General features: G+C 35.8%; 1 protein-coding gene across 6 annotated transcripts in view; it reads left to right on the top strand.

The window, feature by feature from the left end:
• The window catches only part of LOC107748966 (myosin-10-like), a 55,440-nt gene that overhangs the window by 6,684 nt on the left and 28,649 nt on the right, over positions 1–20,107 (top strand). For 2 of the 6 annotated variants that reach the window (XM_016564026.1, XM_016564004.1), the window contains exons 2-28: positions 830–998; positions 3,234–3,440; positions 5,579–5,735; positions 6,613–6,640; positions 7,722–7,839; positions 8,548–8,595; positions 8,846–8,857; positions 9,969–10,061; positions 10,160–10,223; positions 10,472–10,570; positions 10,678–10,821; positions 10,958–11,172; positions 13,180–13,332; positions 13,416–13,589; positions 13,696–13,869; positions 13,959–14,073; positions 14,578–14,649; positions 14,743–14,763; positions 15,155–15,360; positions 16,608–16,729; positions 17,036–17,105; positions 17,300–17,460; positions 17,549–17,657; positions 18,595–18,726; positions 18,823–19,029; positions 19,112–19,249; positions 19,335–19,458. In XM_016564026.1, the coding sequence (XP_016419512.1) occupies positions 840–998; positions 3,234–3,440; positions 5,579–5,735; positions 6,613–6,640; positions 7,722–7,839; positions 8,548–8,595; positions 8,846–8,857; positions 9,969–10,061; positions 10,160–10,223; positions 10,472–10,570; positions 10,678–10,821; positions 10,958–11,172; positions 13,180–13,332; positions 13,416–13,589; positions 13,696–13,869; positions 13,959–14,073; positions 14,578–14,649; positions 14,743–14,763; positions 15,155–15,360; positions 16,608–16,729; positions 17,036–17,105; positions 17,300–17,460; positions 17,549–17,657; positions 18,595–18,726; positions 18,823–19,029; positions 19,112–19,249; positions 19,335–19,458 (3,322 nt within the window). In that variant the 5' untranslated portion in view covers positions 830–839. The remainder of the gene's footprint in view (positions 1–829; positions 999–3,233; positions 3,441–5,578; positions 5,736–6,612; positions 6,641–7,721; positions 7,840–8,547; positions 8,596–8,845; positions 8,858–9,968; positions 10,062–10,159; positions 10,224–10,471; positions 10,571–10,677; positions 10,822–10,957; positions 11,173–13,179; positions 13,333–13,415; positions 13,590–13,695; positions 13,870–13,958; positions 14,074–14,577; positions 14,650–14,742; positions 14,764–15,154; positions 15,361–16,607; positions 16,730–17,035; positions 17,106–17,299; positions 17,461–17,548; positions 17,658–18,594; positions 18,727–18,822; positions 19,030–19,111; positions 19,250–19,334; positions 19,459–20,107) is intronic. The other 4 variants (XM_016564032.1, XM_016564012.1, XM_016564019.1 and 1 more) reach the window with 4 other exon arrangements.

The following is a 20,107-nucleotide window of genomic DNA, read 5'->3' as shown; positions in this document are numbered from 1 at the left end:
CCGCATTTTATATACAGTATAATTACCCAACGATATAACTGTGAGAGAGAGTATTGAAATATATATTTTCCCTGTGTTTCCTTCATGCTGTGTGAGCTACTGAAATGAGCCACACTGTGAAACAGCCAATCAGAGCAGAGCTCAACTTTATTATTCATGACCCTTCCAAATAAGGTAAAAACAGGCCATTTCATTCTAGGGACAAATCTTAGGGTTGTAAATGGACATGTAAAACCATTTCTGGAGATTTTTTACCCTTACCTAAGCCACATACCTTCTATGTAGATACCAGAGAACAATTTAAAATATTGTATCAATGCATTCTATGGCACCTTTAAATGTTCTTCGGTAATGCTGTGGTGCAGAATCCTAATCTAGTTATCTAATAAAGCTGGCAATGTTGTTGGCTCTTTGGAAATTGCTTTTGTTCCTGTTGGATCTTTGGATCAAAAGCATCTCCTAAATGCATAAATGTCAATGTAAATGCAGATATTCAGCAGCAAGACCCAAAATACACGAATGTATATGTTGGTGTGCATTTTCGCAATCAGATTTGTACAGCCTTTGCACAGTCACGCGCATATTTTCTCATTTGCATACTGTTGCTGAGGCTCTCAATCAGACCGTCCTTCAGTATAAACTCTTTGTCTGTTGGTTTGTCTCTCAGCATTCCTCTCTGTTCTTTGTGATTGATGGACTTGTTGATTGCCTCAGTGGCATCATAATGATGATGGGTATAATTCTATTAAGGGTAATGATCGGTCTCTCTGCTGTGCTGCTTCCTCCATAAAGAGTTACAACTCTTTCTTTCTTTCTTTCTCCTACACAGTGCTACAACCATGTCCAGGCCAGCGGGAGGCAGTGTTAATGATATCACCCGCTTCCTGTCCACGGGGGTGGGGCCTGGGTCACCAACCTCAGTGTTCTCCGCCTCCAGCCAAGCTGATTGGGCGGCTAAGAGACTCATATGGGTGCCTTCAGAGAAACATGGGTTTGAGGTAAGATTGATACAAAGTGTGGTTGAGCAGTATGTATTTTTTTTAATCTGTTGACGATATTTCAGAGAGTATTATGGACAATATACGGACAAAAATAACATACCAGTACAGCTGAACACACCGGTGCACCGGGACAACTCACTGCGTGATGTAGCCTAAAGAATGCAGTTATATGCTCTAGAATTCATGTGTGTTTATTTGACATAATATTTACTAAATTAAACCCTGAAAAAAAACACAATACTTTAAATAGAAACTTCTTGATTCTGTAATCCTATTATAGTATAATCCTATTATATTAAAAAATTGTTACTAAAAAGGAAGTAGACATTGTAACCAACAGTGCACTCAGTAATCTGATTATGTCTGGGTGCACTGGGAATCATATTTTGACAAATAAAGACCAGATAACACATACAGAACACAGTGAATATGACATGGATAATAATAAGAAATATAATAATAAATTATTAGGCAGAAAGTAGCCAGTATGAAAACAAAGGAAACAGGAAGTCTTTTCCAAACTGTGACAACAGTGACTTCAATTAGAATTCAAAGAAGATAAAAAAAAATCACTACAAAAGTACCATAAAAGTGGTCCATGTGACTCATAAGCTACATTCCATAGACTTTGTCACAGGAATGATTTTTGTGTCGGGCGTGTTAGAACGAGCCGTTTTAGGGGGGCGTGGCAGAGTCTTAACTTTGATAAAGAATATCTCTTTGGTTTTGAGACTTTAGTCTTTGCAACTTCAGGGGTCTTATCTATGCACAATCAGCTTGTAACACTCCAAAGAGAAAGGAAAACTTGAAATCGCATCATATGACCCCTTTAAGGTTGTTAATGACTGAAAATCTTCCCCTCCACCACTTTTAAATCTCATTTGTCGTGCTAGGTTTGGTTCTTGTGTCTTTTGTGACCACAGATTGAGTTTGAATATTCTACAAAATGTCAGTTCCGCTGAATAAGTAAAGGCACATCATTAAGATTTAAAACTTAATAACAGTGAGTAAATGATCACAAAATGAGCCAGATCTATTAGATGGTCAGGTTCTTGAGGAGCAGATTACAACCCATGACAGGAAGCTCTAATCTGCTGCTCACCTTTTGACCTTGTTTATGTTGTTCTCCGTCTAGTTAAAGTTTCCGATCTGAAAAGCCACTTCTGTGCAGCCCACCCACCAAACACGTGTTTGAGTCAGGGCTTTAGTGCTTTGATATGACACTATGAATAGCGCAATACACTTGTTGAGCCAGTGGTTGCTAAACGTCACTGCAATTCAAAATGAGGCCTCGTCATAAAGTGTCCCATGTTTAGAATGTGACTGACTGCCAGAGAGAACAGAGAGGGAGATCTCAGCACTTCCTGTTGGAGGTCATGAAGGCGGCACTCTATACACTCTCTCTCTATGTCTCAGTATATCTATTAATGTTTCTCAATCCCTGACACACTCCCCCTCAGACTGTCTGTCTCCATCAAACATGAATGTATTCTCTGTTTCCTACAAAGTGACTATGCCTGTGTGAGAAAGTCAGTCTGAGTATTAAACATCATTATCAATCTCTGAAACACTGAAACTGTGTGTGTTTATCTCACAAGGTTGTTTAAAGTCCTAAAGTCCCACTGTACTTTGGTAACATTTCTGGCAGCGTTACGAAAAAAAAAAGTTAATATATAAGTAAATATTAATTTTTATTTTTATTGTTTAAATGTTTAATAATATAATAACCTATATAATTTTATATAAAAAATTATAAAATAAGACTGCATCCAAAATAAATGTTTTTGTTTACATAATATATGTGTGTGTACTTTGTAAATTTATTATGTATGCACATGTAAATATTTTCAAAATATATGCTGTATGTATGTGTCTTTATATATGCATAAATGTAAAAAATTGTAAATAATATCATGTTGTACTTCATTTATTTTATGCGATACTGAATTTGTATTTATTTATTTATTGCATTATAGTACTGAGTCATAAATGTGCTTACTTGTCATTAAAAAATGTCGCTTGTTATTTGTTTGGAGTGAAATATGATGTAGACATTTTTTGTAAGCCAACAGCGGACATTTGACAGTGATCATGACTTTAATAAAGGACAGTGACACAGTGACACATCAGCTGCAAATGTGGATAACACGTTCCATGAAAGACATTTTACAAAGAGCACATACGTAGTCTCTCATCATCCTTTATTTTTCTGTCTGTGTTTCCTTTGGTCAGTCTGCAAGCGTGCGTGAGGAGCGAGGCGACGAGGTGGAGGTGGAGCTTACAGACAGTGGGAAGAAGCTGACGCTTTCGAGGGAGGAGCTCCAGCGGATGAACCCGCCTCGATTCAGTAAAGTTGAAGACATGGCCGACCTCACGTGCCTCAATGAGGCCTCTGTCTTACACAACCTACGAGAGAGATCCTATTCAGGACTCATATATGTGAGTGTTTCCCTTTAGTCAGAATTGTTCCCCACGTGTGTTTAGCAATCATTCAATCCTGACACATGCCTGCCACTGTGCCCTGCCATCACATGAGTGTGTGTGGGCATGTGTGTATGGGTTTCTCTGAGTAAGCGGGAAGGATAGTGTTACACACACAGATACACACGCGTGTGTTTGTTCATCACAGGCTCACAGTTCAAATTTCGGCTCAGGTTTCATGCTGAATGCAGCCAAGAGAGTACAAACACACATGCACAGATGCACTCATGCGCACACAAGATCAAGGGCCCTTATTCATAACGCACCTGTCAAAAGTCACTTGAGCCCAGTGTTTACTTCACCCGACTTGGTACAGTAATCAAATTTAAATGAGCGCATAAGATCATGTTGATTTGGAAATTTCACATTTCAGTGTTTGTGGATGTACAGTATATATATAATATTCAGAACAGGCATCATATTTCTGATCATTGTGTACAGTGGCAAACATGCTCAAACATGCACTCTTTTGACTATCAGCATGACGTCTGGTCCACTTCACAGCTCATTCTGACCCAAAAATTGTTGCTGGGTTTACATCCAGCTATTTTTATTAGGTTTTGAAATTTGCGCTTTAAAAATGGAATGGAAATAATCAATATGTGTATAAACTAAAAATTTGCATAAAAGTTTCCATGCTTAGATGAGCAAGTGCAGTTTGACATGCTGTTTTTAGTATATACTGTACAATTAATATATAAAATTTTTAAATATTTGATTCAGTTTTTTCTATAATGTCAAATGTTATCTCTAAAGTTATATGGTGTTTTAGTCAAATTGACTAAAACAATATGGTAAATGTATTATTATTATTATTATTATTATTATAAGTAACATAACTGCAGAAATAAGTTCTGCTTATGAATATCTAATTTACTTGCAACTAAGTGCCTCAAAAAAACTAGGGCTGAACAATTAATCAAAATAAAATCGAAACCATTATATGGCCTTGTCTGATTATCAAAATTAATTAATTTAAATAAATATGTTTGCCAGGAACCCTTTGATTTTCCATCAGAATAAAAGATCAATCAAAGCTTAAAATAAGAAAATTAAGACACAAATATTATTGTAATTTTACAGTTGTACTGTAAAACAAAATTATTATTATTATTATTATTATTATTTTATTTATTTATTTATTTTTTTAATTTTACACTGAGATCCTTTTTTTAAAGTCTGAAGTCTTATAATATTTCATATTTTGTTTAATATTTAATTTAGTAATAATAATAATAATAATCGTCACATAAATTTATAATCATACATTTTTGCGTAAATTGTGCAACCATTTTGTTTAGTATTTAATTTAATAATAATAACAATAATAATAATCATAATAATAATAACAATCGTAACATTGATTTATAATCACGCATTTTTGTGTAAATTGTGCAACCATTTTGTTTAATATTTAATTTAATCATAATAATAATAACAATCGTCACATTGATTTATAATCACACATTTTTGCGTAAATTGTGCAACCATTTTGTTTAATATTTAATTTAATATTAATAAAAATAACAATCGTCACATTGATTTATAATCACACATTTTGCGTAAATTGTGCAACCATTTTGTTTAATATTTAATTTAATATTAATAAAAATAACAATCGTCACATTGATTTATAATCACACATTTTGCGTAAATTGTGCAACCATTTTGTTTAATATTTAATTTAATAATCATAATAATAATAACAATCGTCACATTGATTTATGAATCACACATCATAAATTGGGCAACCCTACAAACACGTACATCAAACCTAAAGCTCATAAGCTCATAATTCTTCCTTAAAATCGCTTATTGTACCAGCCTACTCAAAATATGCTTTGGACTGATAAAAACCTGAGCACTCTGACTTCAGGAAGCTGGCTGAAGGCAGCCAATCAGATCTGAGCTTCTGATTTTTGCAAGTACTGTAAGTGCTAGTTTTGTGTGCAGTGTCCATCAGGCAGTCAGTCAACCGACTGTGGGCAGTCTGTGGGTGGTCTGTCTGGGCAGCTCTGCCAAAAATAGTTTCTACATATACAACATCATTATTTCCATCTGTCTGAGTTCTTGTGTTTGTGTGTGATGCCCGACAGACATACTCCGGCCTGTTTTGTGTGGTGATCAACCCCTATAAGAACCTGCCCATCTATACAGAATCCATCATAGAGATGTATCGTGGGAAGAAACGGCACGAGATGCCTCCACATATCTACGCCATATCGGAGGCGGCCTACAGGAGCATGCTGCAAGGTACCATGGCAACCAGTTAACCTGCTTCAGTTTATGTGAATTTATTCATACACCACTGCATCACAGTATTTAGACAGAAGAGCCAGTTTCATGTTGCTGCATGAAGATTGAATTCTTTCACATACTTAGTAGTAACAGTGTGAAACCCCAGGCATGACTGAGACACTGAGATTTGCCGTTTTCACCCTGTATCCTGCTTTTCAGGGTGTGTCTGTGGTTAATAAACTGGCCTGACCGGTGTGTGTATGTGTGTGTGTGTGTTTTCAAGAAAAAAGAGCCATGGGCCAAATTATGCCATGGGTCTTAACTCATTTCTAATAAATGACATAATGTTAATTTAGTTTTTTAACTGTCAGAAAGATTTACCGTTCTGATTTCTTTTAAAATCTTTTTTAAACACTTTGAGAAAACACATACAGTTTACCACAATTTCTAGTACTTAATTTCAGTTTTTTTTAATCTAATATATACATACAGTATGTATATGTATTATTGTATTTTAGCTTTATTTCAATTACCAAAATACAACAACTAAATAAATAATTAAATAAACAAAATGTGATGGGTCACCAATGTCCAACATGTCCTGAAGCAAAAACCGGTTCAAAATTAAAATCTAAATTAAAATAGATGCTTTCAATATTATTATATTTGTGTAACTGTGTCATTTAGAGTTACATTCGGTGTACTACCTTAGAATCCTTATAATTAAGTTATTATTTCTGAGCTTGTTCATTACATAAGTTCATATGTTTCTTCTCAAATATAACACATTTTTCATATTCACAGTTACAAAATTCACATAATTCAAAGTCACTGTAATTGTTGATTTGTTATGCTAATGTCCCTCTTCATGTGTGTTGTTTTCCTCACACAGACAGAGAAGATCAGTCCATCCTGTGCACGTGAGTTTCCACTGGCTGTGACGGCTGCATGTTTGACTTTGACTACATATTTCAGTAAAAAGATGCTTTTTCAGACCATTAAAACAAATGACTTCTAATGATTGGAAATCAATCGACACTTAACTGAACATTTAATGTGGAGAAGTTAGACAGTTTTACAGCATAAGGAGAGATGTAGCTATTTGCCAGACTAAAACGCTGCGGCCAGACTTCTTCTGACAAAACGCAGCGGCCAGACTTCTTCTGAAGTGTCGCAAACATGAACACATTACTCCAATTCTCAGATCTCTACACTGGTTGCCGGTTCATCAGAGAATAGACTTCAAAATTCTACTCTTTGTTTTTAAATCGTTACATAACCTAGCTCCTGTCTACCTCTCTGAACTTCTTCATTTATACACTCTAAGATCTTGCGACCAGGCTTTGTTGGTAGTTCCACATGTTAGACTTAAGCGTAGAGGGGAGCGTGCATTTGCGGTGGCAGGGCCACGGCTTTGGAATACCCTGCCTTTAGAAATTAGAATGGCCCCTTCTCTGCCTGTCTTTAAGTCCCTGCTAAAAACCTATCTGTTTTCCTTAGTGTATTGATTACTGTTATTCGGTAATTTTTTAATGGGTTGTTCATATTTTTATTTGGCTTGTTTTCTGTGTATGTTTTTATAAATTTCTCTTCTGTAAAGCACTTTGGTCAGCCTAGCGGCTGCTGTAAATGTGCTATACAAATAAAATGAACTTGAACTATTTGACCCATCAGAAGCCTATTGGCTGCAAAAAGACAAAGTTACCAGAAGATTTTGCCCTGTTTGTTCTCTCAAACCTGGAATAATGCATATTTAGACAGACAATCGAAACATGTTTTTTCCATCATTATTTTCTTTCCCTTTAATGGCGTGTTGCTAATTTTATTTCAGCATATGTGTTTTGTATCTTGTTAAAACCTAAGCCATCTGCTAGTATTTGTTTGAATAACTCTGAAAATAGTCTAAACCTATTTTACAGCAGAAGGTGGTTTATTTGTACTGTTTATATACGTGTGTGTGTGTGTGTGTGTGTTTGTGTGTGTGTGTGTGTGTGTGTTCAGAGGGGAATCTGGTGCAGGAAAGACGGAGAACACAAAAAAAGTGATTCAGTATCTGGCACATGTGGCGTCCTCACACAAGTCTGGCACTCTGGGTCGTCCCAAAGACAGCGCCCTACAGGTAAGGATGGGGAGTTATAAGGGAGAGAAAAAGCAGCTATTTCTACTTTCTGCTTTTCTAACAAGTCAGCACATGCTTACCTTGCGATTTTATTGTTTATTCATTTTTTTTTTCTGCTGCCTAGTTCTCCAATAACTCTGTTCAACAATAAGAATAAATGATACATAATGCAATAATACAATAATAATTACAAAATTGTTTGTACTTGCCTTGCCAATATGTTCACCAATAAAAATTCTGTTGGTTATAATTTTATCAGCATTCAAAAAAATTCATTAAATGTTAAGTTTTATATTAAAATTCTGGCCGATAACGAATACTGATGATAATTTGTTCTGCTGTTGCTGATAACCAAAAAATGGCAAATAATAAAATTTAAATTATACTATTTTATGGAAATCAAAATTTATAAAAAAAAAAAAAAAAAAAGGTAAAATAAAAATAACATCAGTTGTTTTAAATATTGTTTATAATGTCAGCTGGAACTCTTCGTCTAAAGCTTTCACACTTGCCAAAGCTTATCCTTGAATTATAAAGCTGTAAATGCTATTGTATCTGTGGGCTATATGCAGCTTTTCTCTAATATTTGAATTTTCGCTCTTCTTGGTTGCTTTTCTCTCCCTGTCTCCTCTCTTTCCTGGGTCCTGCTGTTTCTTTCTGCTCTTCTTTTCTTTTCTCTTTCTCTTTGTCCTCTGCTCTGCGCTGAAGATGGACGGTACGCGCTCTCTGGGTCGTGGCAGTAGCGCTGTGAACAGGGTGAGTGGCGGCTTTTCTCTTCATGACTGACACGTCCGGCTAACAGGAAGGAGTTCAGACTACAGCCGTTCTAATTCATGTCCTGCCACTTTAACCTCATAATGTGTGATATGTGTGGATTTATTTGTTTTTGTTTTTTTAACCATGTTTTTCATGTTTTTGCTCATCAATATGTTATATTTTTGTCCCCTGTTTGTCCTGTTCACTTGTTCAACCACCCCATCTCTCTCTTTTTTGTGGACTCTAACAGACTGTGCAGTATGTGAGTATAGGTGCTCTAGTGCTTATGGGCCTGCAGGGGGCGCTGTATGCATATTAAAGCTTTGCTATGGAATTTTTTTGACCTATATAGACCATACTGTTCTATATGGGTAAGAGCGAAACCTCAGAGCCAAAACAGAGATTATCTAGCCTGTACATCATTTTTTTGTTGTTTTGTTTTCATCTAAAGGCTGTGGCTGAGCTGCAATTTTATGAGTTTGCACTTTCAACTGTGTGTGTGTGTGTGTGTGTGTTTCTGACCTAGCTTTAATTTAGGACAACTTTAACGGAAAATGTTTCCTGATGTTATCCATCTCTAATTTTTATTTTTATTTATTTCCTTTTTATTGTGCATAATTTTCTTTTAGAGTTTGGTTTAGGGCAGTGGTTCTCAATTTAGTTTTACCTAATTTACATAATTTATATTTATGAATCTAAAAAGTACATGTATTTATTTATTTTATTTTAATTTATGAAACATGTTTTATTAAATTTTTGCCTTCTGACTTCGTATCACTTTTTGTAAAAAAAAAAAAATCAAATTACACGGTAGAATTAAAAATTTGGATTAAATGTCGAATGTCAAAAAAACCTAGATTGTTCTTTTATTTTCTTTATACCTAAATAATAAATAATAGCTTTAATTTTTTTATTTATATATCTAATTTGTATATAAATATGTAAATATTTTATTATTTTTTAATTATTTAATTATATTTCTTGTGCATTATCATACAGTGATGTTTTTTTTTTTTGGGGGGGGGGAAATTGACACAAACAAGATTTGAGAACATGTCGTCTTACAATACATCTGCACTCCTTTTTTTGTGCGGGAACACCCTTCATCTTGATAATCACTGAGTTAGTTATGTTTGGAGTCTATAGTAATTATAATTTGCTCTATTTAAAAATAATATAATTCTGTGCCAAGTCTCCATTTAGTGACGTAAACATGTACTGTATGTGTGTTTGTATGAGAGTTGTTTGGCTGCAGTTATATGCTGGTGCTAATGCTGCGGGGTCTCTGCATTCAGAGGTTTCCTGTGGGCTTTTTGCTGTGATTTTGGTAATATTCCTGCACTGACATGCTGTTCTTCCTGTCCTGTGTCTAGGGGGAACTGGAGAGACAGTTACTGCAAGCAAACCCCATTCTTGAGGCCTTCGGCAATGCCAAAACCGTCAAAAATGACAACTCTTCCAGATTTGTAAGCCCTGCAACGGCACATCCAACCACCATCACTTGAATTTAGATATTAATCTTGATGTTTTGATCTGTTCTAACATGTTTTTATATTTGTTTTAGGGCAAATTCATCAGAATCAATTTTGATGTTGCTGGATATATTGTTGGTGCTAATATTGAGACCTGTATCCTTTATACATCCACTAAAAATCACCTTAAAGCCAGTTGACAATTGAAACAAAATTCCTCAGAAAATAATGTAAAGTTATAGAATCTTTGTTTGCAGATACTGCTTTATATTTTGTTACGTTATGCAATGACATTCAGAAATTTGGGCCGCTTTACCTCATTCAATAATTGACAGCCTATAATTGTAGAGTATATAAACAAGGTTTCTATTGGAGCATTTTTCTTTAACCCGCACGTGTATCAGATTTGCTGGAGAAGTCCCGAGCCATTCGTCAGGCTAAAGACGAGCGAACCTTCCATATCTTCTACCAGCTCCTCTCTGGAGCTTCTGAGGCCATGAGAAGTCAGTAGATCGCAAACACACTTATAGCACAGCTTCACAATATAAAGGTTTTTATTCTCTTTAATGGAAACATTACCATTGTCATTATTTCTTCTCTCTCTCTGTAGAGGAGCTTCTGCTGGGCAGTGCGGATCAGTACCGCTTCCTCTGCGGGGGGTCACTTCCTGTTTCGGGTCAGAGTGATTCAGAAAACTTTACTCAGACAATGGACTCAGTGACTATCATGGGCTTCACCCAGGAAGAATCCACATGTAAGAGAGGAGGTTCTCAAATAGATGGAGAAGAACACATCTACAAGATTTCATATAACATGTACTTGACCACTGAACAAAAAGAAGTGATTTTCCATCCTTCTGTCCATCCTACTCTCTCTCGGTCTTTTTTCAGCTATGTTAAAGGTGATCTCTGCAGTGCTGCAGTTTGGGAACATCACGTTTCACAAAGAGAAGAACACAGATCAGGCCTCAATGCCGGATGACACAGCAGCGCAGAAACTCTGCCACCTGCTGGGCATCAGTGTTCTGGAGTTCAGCCGAGCCATTCTTACACCCCGCATTAAAGTGGGCCGCGAGTACGTCCAGAAGGCCCAGACCAAGCAGCAGGTGTGTGTTTGTGTGGCTTCATGAAGTGCTTTGAAATACTGCAGATGTAAATTTCAACACTGCAGTGTTACTTCAGCATATTTAATGCACGGTTAACCTACAGAAAGTGTAAAAGTGTCAAGAAAAATGTGTATAACAGCTTTTGTTTGAAGCAGCTGTGAACAGCATCACACATCAAGACATTTTGATAGTTGCAGCTCCACATACAGCGAAATCTAATTGGTCCAAAAGTTTGGTGTCCGTAAGATTTTTTCCTTTTATATATTAATAAGGGCTGTCAGTTTAACGCGTTAATTTAATTAATTAGTTAATTATTAAAAAAAATGACGCGATTAAAATATTTTAACGCAGTGGCCCCGCCCCCAGACCTGTACGTCATCTTACATTTCATACAGTGGACTGTTGACAAATATGATGCAGGGCAACAACTCAATAAATAAACAAATGCCCTAAAAATTCTAAATATTGGGGCAAAAATGCCCCTGTATGAGTTTTTGTGTCATATTTAGATCATATGATAAGCGAGGTCACTCCAGCAGCGAGAGCAAGAATCACAAGAATGCTGTTTTTGTCACAATGAAAACGAGTGCAAATGTGATTTTATGCAACAGTTCAGTAAATAAGAAGTTAATATTGTGCAAAATTTAAACATAATATTGTGCGTTTTGTTCAATTTTGCCAACGAAAATATTACCTATAAAGCCACAGCAGGAACTGTTGTGCATCTCTGAGCAACACTGCGGTGTTTGGTTTCTAAATGAATCCACATTTTGAACGAATCATGTGAACCAATGATTCAGTAGCCCATTCATAGAGAGAGCCGTTTACTGAATTCCTGAATGAATCAGCCGTTTGAACTAATCGACTCATAAAGACATTTACCGCCATCTGCTGGTAGTTTTAGTTTCTTCTTTAGAGTATTATTTCATTTATTAAAGGGATAGTTCACCAAAAATAAATAAATAAATAAATTCTATCATTTACTCACCCTCATGTCAAGACTTACTTTCTTTTGCACAACATAAAAGAAGGTATTTTAAATACTGTTGGTAACTAAGCTGTTTTGGTCACTAGTGACTTTCATTGCATGAACAAAAAATACTGAGATGTTTCTCGAATTATCTTCTTTTATGTTCCATACTTTATGTTAGGCCATTGTTGCCTGAACATTTAACACAATAATAGCTTTAAATTATATTTTGGGGGTATTTTCACAGCCAAATTTAGTTTGCGATTAATTAGATTAATTAATCGCAGCACCCTGTAATTAATTAGATTAAACATTTGAATCGACTGACAGCCCTAATATGAATACGTTTTTCAGTAAAGATTGATCAAAAGTGACAGTAAAGGCATTTATAATGTTACAAAACATTTCTGTTTTGAATAAATGCTGCTCTTTTGAACTTTCTATTCATCAAAGATCCCTGAAAAAAAATATATCACAGTTTCCATAAATATATTAAGCAGCACAACCATTTTAAACATTGATAATGATTAGAAATGTTTCTTGAAGCAAATCAGCATATTAGAATGATTTCTGAAGGAGCAAGCCAAAAATGCAGCTTTGCCATTAAAGGAATAAATTCCTTTTTAAAATAAATAATAAATCAAAGAAATGCAGCCTTGGTGAAAATAAGGTCAAAAGCAATTAAAAGAGTTACTGACCAAGAACTTGTGAACGGTAGTGTAATTAATTGCTCCAATGTGAAACTACTTTTCTACATCACATTTTTTTCAACCTTCACACTTCCACTTCTGTGATAAAGAGATCACTTTTCACTATTGATTCGATTCCAGATGAATAAAGTCCCACTCTACCTTTTTCCCTCTGTGAATATCCTGTTCCACTCTGAAATTTGCCACATTAGTAAAATGGTTCGCAAACAATTTTTCATGTTCAGTTAGTGTGTTCTGATTGGCTTTTTGTGACTCATTGCAGGACAAATACAATTACTTCAACAATGCTGTACAATAGAAACATTCATTTCTTGTGTGCGTTTTTAGGCTGATTTTGCAGTGGAGGCTTTGGCGAAGGCCACATATGAGCGTCTTTTTCGCTGGCTGGTGCACCGGATCAACAGAGCCCTGGACCGCAGACAGCGTCAGGGGGCCTCGTTCATCGGGATCCTGGACATCGCTGGATTCGAGATCTTCCAGGTGAGCAAGTTTTGAGAGTCTTAATGATTGTTTATTACTCAGCTGATAAATATTAATCTCTCTTTGTCTCTCTCTCTCAACAGCTGAACTCATTCGAGCAGTTATGTATCAACTACACTAACGAGAAACTACAGCAGCTGTTCAATCACACCATGTTTGTACTGGAGCAAGAGGAGTACCAGCGAGAGGGCATCGAGTGGAGCTTCATCGACTTCGGTCTGGATCTTCAGCCCTGTATCGACCTCATTGAGAGACCGGTCAGTGTGTGCGTTTGTGTGTAGATCTACATGATTCACATCATATAGAACCACCTGATTTGACATGCAGTGTCTTTATAGTGTTTCTGACTGGTTTGCTCCACAGGCTCATCCTCCTGGCATCCTGGCATTGTTGGATGAGGAGTGTTGGTTTCCGAGGGCAACTTATCGCTCATTTGTGGACAAGCTGTCAGCTGAGCAGGGTTCACACTCGAAGTTAATGCGGCCGCGGCAGCTTAAAGAAGAGGCCGACTTCTCCATTATACACTATGCTGGCAAGGTCAGATTTTTTTTTTTTTACCACGGTGTATTCTCCATTTCTTGGTTTTTTAGTCAACATGAAGTCATAATACTTTCTTACTCTGCCAGGTGGACTATAAGGCAGATGAGTGGCTGATAAAGAACATGGATCCATTGAATGATAATGTTGCATCTCTCCTGCATCAGTCATCTGATCCCTTCATCTCTGAGCTGTGGAGGGAGGGTGAGTAAAATAAAATAAAATAATTAATAAATTAATAAATAAATATTTAAAAAAGTATTTAAATGAATAACAAATAGATATTATTATTATTATTATTAACATCAACAACACCACCAACAACAATAAATTAATTGCTTCATACAATTACAAACTGGTACAAACAATACAAACCTTAAAGCGGCTTAATTACAGCCTTAACGTTTTCAGTTCAATCAAAGGGATGATATGTAATTGTGTTATTAATAAATGTTTGATAATGCAGTATTAATAATTCATTTTTCATTATATTACTAATATTTAATATTGTAATCTACAATAGACTAACGCTTTTTTAACGTTTTCAGTTCAATCAAAGGGATGATATGTAATTGTGTTATTAATAAATGTTTGATAATGCAGTATTAATAATTCATTTTTCATTATATTACTAATATTTAATATTGTAATCCTCTTCTCTTCTCTTCTCTTCTCTTCTCTTCTCTTCTCTTCTCTGGCTTCTCTCAGATATTCAAACTCTTCCTCGCGTGTACTTTTTTGACTCTTATGCCACACTGCAAACCAATGGCACTGACAGCAGTAGGTTTTTCTGCTCTCCCTTTTTTAATCTCTCCATCAGTCCATCTAACTGTTGATTAACATTTCACTCTTTCTTTCATCTCTCTTTCATAGCATCAGATTGTGATGTGATGTGTGGGTTGCTGTTTTGCACTGTAGTTTAGTAGAATGTGTAGTTTGTTTTTCATGGGTTGCTATAGAGCTTGTTCTAGTTAGTTTAGTTGAGTTTAACTAATGTTAATGTTAAATGGTTGTAATCTGCTTGTCTCTAGTTTATTCTTCATAAAGCATCTTTCTTAATGTTCTTTAAATGTAGAAAGATTATTTTTTCTGTTTGGAAAATGTTAAAAGTCTCAGAACAACACATTCATACTAAGACTTCTACCAGAACAGAAAAAAAAATATATTTTTGGTTCTTGTACGGTATGTATGTTTTAATAGCTCTAATATAGAGTCATAGTGCTGTCTGAACATGCCATACACATGTTAATTTTCTATGATAACATCTCTGTTTTGTGCTTGTCAGTGGAGAGGATTGTGGGTCTGGATCAGGTGTCATCTGGTGAGAGCAGTGGACCGGTGAGTTTTGGGGCCGCTGGGCTCAAGACGAAGAAGGGCATGTTTCGCACGGTGGGACAGCTCTACAAAGAGTCCCTCACTAAACTGATGGCCACCCTCCGCAACACCAACCCCAACTTCCTGCGCTGCATCATCCCTAACCATGAGAAAAGGGTAAGAAAAAGGCAAAGATTTTTATAGAATCTTAATAGAAATGGAAAAATTGCCATGGTACTTCTCTTTACTCAATAAGAGCTTAACATCTTAACATTTAAAATTTTTTTAAGTTTCTTTTTGAGAGTTTCACATATAGTTAGGGGTGTAACATATGGTTTCGGGTACAGCAGAGGGAAAAGAACTAAACACAGGGCCATGTAGTTTTGGATTTTGTTTTCCCTTAATAATAAAAACCTTCATTTAAAAACTGCATGTTGTGTTCACTTGTGTTATCTTTTACTAATATTTAAATTAGTTTGATGATCTGAAACATTAAAGTGTGACAAACATGCAAAAAAAATAAGAAATCAGGAAGGGGGCCAACACTTTTTCACACCACTGTATATATATATATATTTAATTAAACAATGGTTTACTGAACAAATAGCTTTTTCTTTAAATAAATTCAATTACAATTACAATTTTCTTAGGGATAAATTTCTACCTCAGCTTTTGCTCTAAACTATAGGGCCTCTTTTACTTTACTATAAGGTTACAATTAACAACAGAGTCCAAACTTAATTACTATTTATTTGTAACTATAATAATCAACACTCAAATTAAAAATGTGTATGCAAACAAGTAAATTGCACATAATGCAGTTTTTAAATTAACTTCTAAATTATACAATTTGTATTTGTTGTTGAAATATAATCATTTACAAAGTGGCTGTCATAACTTGTTTAAAAAAAGATTCATTTAAACATACATAAAACAATTAAGACATGACTAACAGGTAAAGTAAAATATAATTAAGTACATAGTCTAATATTTCTCAAAATGCTCTTCTCTAGACTTAATTTCTCTAGCAAATAACTAGCTGTAGACACTGATGACTTGCCTGAGGTAAATGAAGTGCTACGTGACATTTTGTTTACAATCTGTTTTAATAACGTCTTTCCGCAATAGAAACACTGATTGAGCGATTACGCGAGGCATGATTTGTTCATTCATGTTTATTTCGCGTTAAAACGAAATGTTGTGCATGCTCATTTAGATTATATTTGCTGTCATCTGACACTCTGCCATTGCTGTCATTGTAAAATAATTTTTTTTAGCCAATCTCATTGTACATTTTGCAGCATTTAAAATATATATTTTAAATTTTTAGTGTTTTATTTTTGATTTATTTAGACTATAAACTTTAATATTGGTAATTTCATTGTTTTAATATTGTAGCATCCCTAATGTTTTGTTTGTTACAGTCAGGGAAGTTGAGTCCTCATTTGGTTCTGGATCAGCTAAAGTGTAATGGGGTGCTGGAGGGAATCAGAATCTGCAGACAGGGCTTCCCGAACCGCATCCCATTCCAGGAGTTCAGACAGAGGTGTGTGTATTCTACTTAACCATATGTTGAGGAAAAAACTGTACTCAGAAGTGAGCTAAATCAGACAAAACCTCCTTTTGGGGACACCCTTATTTGTTAAAAGAGTATAAAAATGAAAAATAAACTTTTATTTAAATTATAAAAATGCAGAATGGGTTAGGTTATTCATAACTAGCTGTACAGTATGTAAAGCAATAGAAATCTATGGAATGTCTCCATTTACATTAGTAAAGCAAGTAAATGTGTGTATATAGGTATAGCTTGCATAAATAAGAAATCTTATATTGTCTTGTTCTTCTGTCTCAGGTATGAGATCTTGACTCCAAATGCTATTCCTCGAACCTTTATGGATGGCAAACAGGCGTGTGAGCTAATGGTAAGTGATTCCATTCAAACGTAAAACTTTTGAGTTCACAATATTGATTTAATAGAGGATATTATACGCTAGAGTTTCTGATCAATAAATGTGAACAGCACAAATGCTTTAAGTGTTTTATTCAGAACTCTGATTGGTATTCTGGAGTTTAGTCAGTACAGGTTGTTGATTATGCATTGTTACTTTACTTACAGATCAGTGCTTTGGAGCTGGACAAGAACCTTTTCCGGGTGGGACAGAGTAAGGTGTTCTTCCGGGCTGGAGTTTTGGCTCACCTGGAGGAAGAACGAGACTTGAAGATCACTGACACTATCATCCACTTCCAGAGCGTGGCCCGTGGATATCTTGCCAGGAGGTAATCATCTGCGTGTGTGTGTGTGGTAGGTTGGTGGTGTGTACTGTAATATGTGTATGTATGCGTATTAACTGACCTGTTCTATCAGGGCATTCCATAAGAAGCAGCAGCAGCTCAGCGCTCTGCGTGTGATGCAGAGGAACTGTGCTGCGTACCTGAAGCTCAGAAACTGGCAGTGGTGGAGACTCTTCACCAAGGTAACACACAGCACTACATAATCATTTTATATAAAAAATTAAGTAGGGCTAATAATGAACTTTAAGGTAATGCATTTAGTTCAAATGTAGTTAAAGCTAACATGCAAACACAAATAGTATGGAAATTTTGTATCGATATATTATGTAATGAAGTAGTAATATACTGTCTTACTGCATACTTACACATTCAAAGGTTTGACATTTTTGAAGGTTTTTGAAGCAAGTCTCTTATGTACTCCAAGGCTGCATTTATTTGATCAAACACAGTAAAAACAGTCATAGTGTGAAATATTATTATAATTTAATGTAACTGTTTTCTATTTAATATATATTTCAAAGTGCAATTTGTTTTGGGATAAAAGCTGATATGAAAGCAAAACTAAATTTTCAGCAGCTATTACTCCAGTCTACAGTGGCATATGATCCTTTAGAAATAATTTTAATATACTGATTTGATGCGCAAGAAACATTTAGTACTATCACAGTTGAAGATGGTTGTTTTGTTTAATATTTTTGTGGAAACTGTGATGCTTTTCAGGATTCTTTGATAAATTGAAAGTTTAAAATAACAATGTTTATTTGGTGTGTTGTTTTGTAACAATTAACTAATTATTATTTTGTATTTTTTGTACAAAAATAATTTTGTATTTTTAAAAAATCACATTGCATTAACCTAAATAATGTTCTTCATGTGATAACATAAATTAATAATTATTTAAATAATAATGTAAAATATTATTTTAAAATATTTAAGTGATATTTAACATAACTGAATCAGCCTACATAAATTTGGTTACAACACACACACACATTTTTTTTTTAAAATACATAAATAAAGTTTACCTAACCCTTGCAGATTTCCTTGCTGTAGAAAATGAGATTTGGAATGGGTGTCTTTTGTGTTTATTTGCTTTGTGACCTTTGACTTCTTATCCAGGTGAAGCCCTTGCTGCAGGTGACCCGCCAGGATGAAGAGATTCAAGCTCGGGAAGCACAGCTTCAGAAAGCCAAAGACAATCTGAGTAAACTAGAGCATGACTTTTCTGAACTGGACAGAAAAAACCAACAGGTAACTTTATTTCCTTGTTGAGCATATTAGTAAACCAAAATAAGAAAGTGTATATTTGTCTGATTTCCACATTCATCTTGATGTCCTCTTTGAAAGCTGATGGAGGAGAAGTCAGTGCTGACTGACCAGCTGCAGGCGGAGGCAGAGTTATTCGCAGAGGCAGAGGAAATGAGAGCGCGGCTGGCCAGTCGCAAACAGGAGCTTGAAGATGTGTTGGGGGAGCTTGAGAGCCGATTGGAGGAGGAAGAGGACAGGACCCTTCAGCTGACCAATGAGAAGAAGCGAATGCAGCAGCATGTGCAGGTGAGGAGGATGGGTGTTTCTGGCTGCGTCTGATGTCCACTATTGAATATCTTCTGTCAACATCACTGTCTCTTTCTCTCAGGATCTGGAGGAACAGCTCGACGAGGAAGAGGGAACACGTCAGCGCCTCCAGCTGGAGAAAGTCACCCTGGAGAGCAAAGTGAAGAGTCTGGAGGCTGAGATGCTGACTGTGGGAGAGCAGAGAGACAGATTAAGCAAGGTCGTTAAAGAGAAGAGGACTGTTGTTTGAATGCAGCTACAATGGTACAGTGGTTCATGAATTTTACTGTCTTTCCCATTCTCAGGAGAAAAAACAACTGGAAGAGAGACTGAATGAAGTGACAGATCAACTCACAGAAGAAGAGGAGAAGGTGAAGAGTCTTAACAAGCTGAAAAACAAACAGGAAGCTGTCATCGCTGATTTAGAAGGTAACAGTCCTTGTGTTAATTATGCTTTGAAAAACTTTGTTGATGATTCATTAGATCTATTGAATTTGGTCTTTGTTTTGGAGATTTCAAGACTGCATTTATTACATTTTGCAGAAACACAATTATGGAATTCATTGTTTACATTACCGTTTGGGGTCATTATGTTTTTCTTTTTGTTTTTTTTTAAAGAACTTAATTTATTTAGTAAGGACACATTAAATTGATTTGGTTGTTACAAAAAAAATATATTCCAGATGCAAATAACACTTTCTATTCATCAAAGAATCCTAAAAAATGAAACATCTCGGTTACATATGTAACCCTCGTCGGTGACCGACGAATTGGGATCTCGCTTAGAGAGAGTGTAAACTAAACGAGCCAATGCACATTGGCATGCGATTATTGCATCCAGCTGCCGCTGATCACAGCGTGAGTATAAGTAGGCAGCCGGTGCAGCGCATATTCAGGTTTTCGCTGAGGAGCCGAGCCGATGACCCGGCCACTCAGCGGTGGTACAGCAGCCGTGGCGATGGAACATGACGTCTCCGTTCCCTCCTTCAGGGAACGAGGGTTACCATACGTGACCGAGACGTTCCCTTTCAGTCGGTCACTCTCGACGTCACGTCGGATGACCGACGAATTGGGATCC

Source organism: Sinocyclocheilus rhinocerous, unplaced genomic scaffold (assembly GCF_001515625.1).
Source record: "Sinocyclocheilus rhinocerous isolate Xijiao unplaced genomic scaffold, SAMN03320098_v1.1 scaffold491, whole genome shotgun sequence".
NCBI lineage: Eukaryota > Metazoa > Chordata > Actinopteri > Cypriniformes > Cyprinidae > Sinocyclocheilus > Sinocyclocheilus rhinocerous.
The sequence above is the reverse complement of the archived record's forward strand: the minus strand, read 5'-3'. Positions and strand labels throughout refer to the sequence as shown.